General features: G+C 38.2%; 1 protein-coding gene across 1 annotated transcript in view; it reads left to right on the forward strand.

Annotated features, from left to right (window-relative positions):
• The window catches only part of LOC135214814 (uncharacterized), a 12,920-nt gene extending 8,671 nt beyond the window's left edge, over positions 1 to 4,249 (forward strand). The window contains exons 10-16 of the mRNA XM_064249193.1: positions 158 to 274; positions 1,127 to 1,252; positions 1,508 to 1,621; positions 1,808 to 1,924; positions 2,295 to 2,411; positions 2,911 to 3,021; positions 3,193 to 4,249. Of these exons, the coding sequence (XP_064105263.1) occupies positions 158 to 274; positions 1,127 to 1,252; positions 1,508 to 1,621; positions 1,808 to 1,924; positions 2,295 to 2,411; positions 2,911 to 3,021; positions 3,193 to 3,431 (941 nt within the window). The 3' untranslated portion in view covers positions 3,432 to 4,249. The remainder of the gene's footprint in view (positions 1 to 157; positions 275 to 1,126; positions 1,253 to 1,507; positions 1,622 to 1,807; positions 1,925 to 2,294; positions 2,412 to 2,910; positions 3,022 to 3,192) is intronic.
• Positions 4,250 to 7,014: the final 2,765 nt, after the last annotated feature.

A 7,014-nucleotide genomic window follows, 5' to 3' on the forward strand; every position in this document is an offset into this window, starting at 1 on the left:
GAATTTCCCCTCACCAAAACAACGAAACAACGAAAAAAGGACACGCAAATCCACCATACCGTTTGCTGGAACATCGTATCCATATCCAAAATGGTTTTGCTAGATATCTGAATATTCCCTCAATCAAATTTATGACTGAAAGCCGATACAATTTCAGGTTGCAACGACACCGACGGAAGTTGGCACGCAGCAGGCGAGACGTACATCTACAATTGCCAGGCTTACCGTTGTGACAGTGGAGAATCCGTGTTTCTGCCAGTGGAAGTGTTAGAATGTGAGTCCATCCTCCATCTTTCATTCTTGATTTCTTAACCAGGCCCACCCTAAATAATAATAATAAATATAATAATAATAATACGAATAATAATAATAATAATAATAAATAATAATAATAATAAATATGCTGGAAGTAAACCCTCTTTTTAAACATGTTTTATTAAAAGTAATTGCTGCCCTCGGCTGCGGTAATTTTTATAAAGGTTCTCCTCTTTATAGAATTAACGCAGCTGAGGCAGCAATTACTCTTAATAATAATAATCTAATAATAATAATAATACTAATACTAATAATAATAATAATAATAATAATAATAATAATAATAATAATAATAGATAGTCTAAACAGAAGGGCTTGTGTTAATTTTGAGTAAGCCTTATCATTATCCCAAGGCACCTTTGTAAATGCAATTACTTTTAATAAAATAATAATAATAATAATAATAGATAGATAGATAGATAGATAGATAGATAGATAGATAGATAGATAGTCTAAACAGAAGGACTTGTGTTAATTTTGAGTAAGCCTTATCATTATCCCAAGGCACCAATGTAAATTCAATTACTTTCAATCATTTTTTCAAATCAGCACTTTCACGGTATCTTATTGGAAAAATTTTCTGTCTCCCTCTCGTTTGAAAACGCTGTTTCATTCATAGAAAGAGTTTTGAAGAGAATGCTACAGTCCCCATCAAAAACTAACTTTAAACGGATCGCCCCTTCTACTTTCCATAGAAATGTTATCACTTCAAAGCCTGTCTTCTTTGCACTTTTCCCCCGTTGCTACAGTAAGGATAGTACTGAAGATCAATAATGATAATGGTCTTTGATGCTCTGATTCATAATTCCAGGTTGTGCAAGCACCAATGGCATTTGGTACAAAAACCTCGAGACTTTCACCGAAAATTGCCAAGACTACCAATGCATGGACGGCATAGCTGTTCTGCGCTCCGAGCCAGGACAAGTCTCCCAGAACTGTGAGTATCAAGCAACGTCTGATGGGTGCCGAATCCGCCTGGCGTCTGCTTTCTAAGTCCCACTTAAATAAGGATTTACCAAGAATAGGAAGAAAATGCTTCTCAGTGCCCTGATATCCCTTTTGCATACTACTCTTCATCAACGGAGATTTCATTTTGAGACCAGTTCTCACAAATCATCTCTAGCCAATGATTATCAGTTACAGTCTTTGGGTTTTCTCGGAGATTTGATTTGCTTATATTCCTTCCCCTTAGGCTGTCGCGATTTCGAAGGCCAATGGCGAGCAGATGGAGAGACATACGTTTACATGTGTGAAGGATATCTCTGCCAGCGAGGGCTCTTCGTACCTGGGGAGATCATTGACGAATGTACGTTTTGCCCTGAGTTTATATAAAGATTACAAAAGGAAACTGACATTGCAGACTTTCTGCTCTTCAGTAGAGCGGGAAACATTCTCTGAATGCAAACGAATTCTCATGTTAATTTATTGTTGCACAATAGGTGAAATGGCAAAGAGGACAGTATTGTACACCGAGTGACTTTCATCATCACAGGTTGCATGAGCAGTGCTGGAGTGTGGTACAGGAACCTGGACACCTTCAGTGATGCCTGCACAGAGTATCAGTGCTCCTCTGGAATCGCCCAGTTCAGGAATTTCCCGTCTTCTCAGTGTGAGTAATCTGTGTTATTTTGACATTATTCTTGGAGAAGAGAGATCATTGTCTTGCTTCTGGACACTGTAAGACTTTCTAGCAATGTTCCCTTTACGAGTAAGGATATGTGGCATTTCCAACACATCTCACGCGGGCGATTATCGTTCCCTCCTCGAAATGAAATGTCATGGAAAGATGTTTGCTTTTATTATGGTATTGTTTCTTCTTTTCTGAACAAATTAACAGAGATAATAAATCCTTTGAATGATTTTCGAAACTAAAGAGACTTACTTGACTCTGAAGCCTTCATTCGTATTTGTATATTGCTGGACCCTTTTTCCTACTATCATTTTTAGCAGCGCTACAAAACTGACCATTTTACCCACAGGTTGTCAAGATCCGTTCGGCAACTGGCACGAGGATCAGCAGACATACAAGTATGACTGTGAGGCCTTCATCTGCGTGAACGGAACTCCAGTCTCCACTCCACCCGATGTCCAAGAATGTGAGTTATTATATGTATATAACGTATGCATCAGTACCCTACAACACTGAGAACGTCCTTTCAATATTTCAATGCTACATGGCCAGTTTCATTGGAATTCCCTTAAGGAAAATGCTGTCCAACTGGATAGGTGCTTTTGGCTTTAGACACCCAAGTTTACTGAATCTAAATAAATGTATGCGTGAGTGTGTGCGTGTGTGAATCATTTCGAACTGAGGATACAGTATTTCTAATCACTTCTTCTACAGCGCCGTCTCGCGTTTGTGGCACAACTCTCTGATCATATCATGAAAAGTGATTTTAAGCATCCTGTTCATTTTGGATTATACAATGATGCATCAAGGAAAGTTACCGGAAAATTTCCATTGCAATTACTTTCTGCATTCTTCACTGAGCACCCAAGTTTATATCTTTCCAAATCTTGGTCAAACTCGTTTCACTAAGTGACCTAAGATTCTTAGTTAAAGGGATTCATACCAATCCACAATGACTTTTGCAGGCTGCGCTGATCTGAATGGTAAATGGCATCTTAATGGGACGTACTATGAAGATGATTGCATCACGTACTTCTGCAACGAAGGCATTGCTATATATGTGGAGGGCGCCAATTGTAAGTACTGTTTTCATTGTGATGATGACACTATTCGTACATGAATTTTCAGTTGGGACTCGTAGCCATACGTCCAAGTAGTACGGTAGAAATGCAATGATTTTAAAATGATTTCAGCATGTTAAGATAAGCGGCTTGTGTCAGTTGATTTTCAAATTTCCTATTAAACAGGTACGACGACTGCAACCACAACACCTGTTACAGCAACAGCGACAGAAACAGCGACAGAAACAGCGACAGAAACAGCGTCGACAACACCAGAACATATCTCATCCCCGACGGTTCCGCAGACATCGACTCCAGAGGCAACAACACAAGAAACAACAGTAGGTCATCGGCATTCGTCAGAATTTTCGGGAGTGACGACTAATGAATCGCGAGAAACATCGACAACACCATCACCACTGTAATCACGCTATAGAGATCAACTCCACTGCAATCACTGCGACCACCGATACCTTAATGAAACAACGATCGCAACGACGGTGACAAGCCGAAGAAATGAAAAAAATAACACAAGCAACAGAATCAACGAAAGCAATGACTCAGAGATTCAAAGATCACCCCATCTTGAGCACCGTCATCATTAACAAACAACAGCAGCAGTAACTGGCAACATCAACAGCAGGGTTATCAATTATGAAAATCTCAACAGGATGACCGTGAAAAAGAACGACACCACGATTGCAGTAAGCGAAACTCTAGCAGGATGATAGTACCATCTCCCGCTCTTCGGAAGATATAAACGCCATTGCCTTCAGCGGAACTTCATCAACCTCTATTAAGATGTTTATTTATGTATAACATCAAAGCAACAACAAAAAGCGAACTGTTTCAAGATATGCAGCTGTTCCAGCTATACTGCATTCGCGGACGTTGGAAACCAGTACAAAGAATTAGTACCATGTCCTCAATTCATTATCGATAAAATAATTTTTTGAAGTATAAAATATATCGAAATTATTTCTCTTGAAACGGAGGTAGTGAAGAGCTTGATAAATGAATGGGCATTATCCTTTGAAATTCAGAACAGTTCATAAGTTTTATTATGGTACCTTATTTCACCGCTTGAAATCTTAGTTACACGCGTTAAAGTAGTTTACACTTGTATTTAATTTGAATTTGTAATATTAGCTAAAATGTTTGGTATAATATATGCATATAGTATACACATGTATTATAATTCATTGAAATTCACATGATTTGAATAAACTGTGAGAATGTCAAAGTTATTTCCATCAACGACCCCATTGCTTCATTCTACATTAGTTTCTGCGCTTTACATTTCCTTTGCCTACGTTTATTCTGAATGTTAGGCTTGTCTTTAATTTTCTTTTTCCAGAACACAAGCAAACAGAACAACTTTAATCAAACCAATTGTGAACAACTGTCTAACAATAACAACAGCAGGAACTGTAACAGAACAAAGGCAAGGCTTAAACATTAGAACAAGAGCACCCGCGTGTCACTAGAATAGCCTTAACAACGGTAACAAGAATCAGCATAAACATCTTGCGTACTAGAAATAAGAATTGACAAGTGTATCACTCCACAGAGCGTTTATACTTTATAGCATGGAGTGACGATCTCCTTCCCGAGTATGTGACTCATGGTATGAGACTATACGATGAGTCCTCTAGACCTGGTTCTATACTGTGGAGACAAGCACTACCTCACCAATTTGACCTCTCTCTCTCTCTCTCTCTCTCTCTTCATTATCATGAAGATATGTTATTTTATTAGAGGCAAATTAATCATTACTGTACAATGCCTTTCGGAATATTATTGCTCTGAGGTCTACTGTTGTTAAAGTCAAGTATTCTGCATTCTAATCTGTAGTACGTATGCCAAATATTGGAAAGCATCTTTTGAACAAACCGACAAGCGAAAGGGCAAGCAAAGTCATTTCTTTACACTAGTTCACTCTCTAAGTTAAGGAAAGAATTGGTATTTACTCTACCTCGAAGGTAATCATTTATAGCCATTTTTAATGAAGTTAATTGGAAGGGCATAGAATAACTTATCATTTATCCATCTACTGTGTAAAAAATATGTTTAGACGAAAGCAAGAGCTATCTCACACCATACACGGGAGAGAAAGAGAGACAGAGACATAGTTTCAAGGGTGGGTTACCTGAGAACATGAAAGGGGCATGACATTAATATGGTAAAGGTCATGGCACAACACAGAATACGAAATATATCAGGCGAAGGGAGCACAGAATTCCCATACACACATTTCGCATCAGGGAATTCGTTATGGGCCCCAACAGGGAAGCGACAGAGACAGGAAAGAACCGAGGAACTATTTCAAGAATAAAATAGGTTCGGAGAGAGAGGAGAGAGAGAGAGAGAGACGAGAGAGCAGGAGAAGAGAGAGAAGAGAGGAAGAAGATAGAAGCAATTGGGGAAAGGAACTGGTAAAAATATAGAGCACATTCATAATATATATATATATATATATATATATATATATATATATATATATATATATATATATATATATATATATATATATATATATATATATATATATATATATATATATATATATGAAAATGTATGTGGCTTATATCGATACTGATGCAAATTAAGCCTATTTTTTTTTTACGAGATAAAAAGAAAACTGGTGATGATTTTCGCCTCCCAGAGACATGTTACGTGGAGTTAAACTGGCTCTTACCCGTCCAATAATATTAACAGATCTTTGACCACCGGCTGTGTCCTTCTTATAGAAGCTTTCACTCGCTAAGACGCTCTCCCTTCGTAGTACGATACCTCGAAGGGGCTCCGATAATAATGCGGTCAGGACAGCGATATTCTCCAGCGCACAACGAGTCAGGAAAATATCTTAATTAGGTTTTCTTTCTCTTGATCTGCGGCGCCCCGAGTCACGAGATGAATCGTGGGCCTTACGAGGAATGAGATAATAATGGCTAATGATACGCTCCATTTAGCTCTATCAAGGACGTATTAATTTCTGAAAGAAGCCATCTTTTCATATTACACCGTCGCCGTCTGAGCCTATCGCGAAGAGTTATTGTCTGTTTAATGATTTAATTGGGGTGTTAGGCTAAACCGACGAAGTTTGAGCCAGTGCGTTTTGGAAATTATATATATATATATATATATATATATATATATATATTATATATATATATATATATATATATATATATACAGGGTAAACATAAAGTCCCAGTACCATTCTGAGCAATAAATACTTGTAATGGTACTGGGACTTTATGGACACCCTACATTTATGAAATTTAGTTGTATTAAGCCAACGGTATTATAGTTATGTAATTATACAAAAAACATTCAATATGCACAAAGAACCGCGAACATTCAGTCTTATGATTCAGTCAGTTATTCAGCCTATAGGTAGCTCAAGCTATAACACATGTGCCTTAATACGTTCATTCTACAACTCGAAACAGAGAGAGAAAGAAACAACCAAAGAAACTCAGTAACCATACGGCCAAGGACGAGGATCCAAACCTTATCCTCTTCGAAGGCGTCAGTCGTCCTCGAGATAATGGAGGGTCTCCCGAAATGATACTCCGGAATCAAAAGGGGATTCGAATCGATTCTCCGTTTGACCTATAAATCGGCGCCGAAGGCTCTCGGAGGAGAGGATTGGATGCGCTTTCCCATGGGATGCGATTCCGACAAACGCTTCTCACATCGAGGAGGTCCTCGGGGCAGTAACACACCGAACAATTTTCCAGCATTAGACCGTGATCTCATTGTAAATGATCTACTTTAATGGCATATTATCTCCAGATGTGAGCGCAAGAGGCTGTGTGTGTGTGTGTGTGTGTGTGTGTGTGTGTGTGTGTGGTGTGCGCTCCCGGTTGAATGGGCATTCGGGGCCGTGTGAGACGTCCTACTTATAAATATGTTTGTTTTCAGTTTTTTTTTTTTTTTTTTTTTTTTTTTTTTTTTTTTTTTTTTTTTTTAATGATTCTGACTAGATCTTGATTTCCACCG

The sequence above is a fragment of the Macrobrachium nipponense genome, chromosome 46, assembly GCF_015104395.2.
Source record: "Macrobrachium nipponense isolate FS-2020 chromosome 46, ASM1510439v2, whole genome shotgun sequence".
Lineage (NCBI taxonomy): Eukaryota > Metazoa > Arthropoda > Malacostraca > Decapoda > Palaemonidae > Macrobrachium > Macrobrachium nipponense.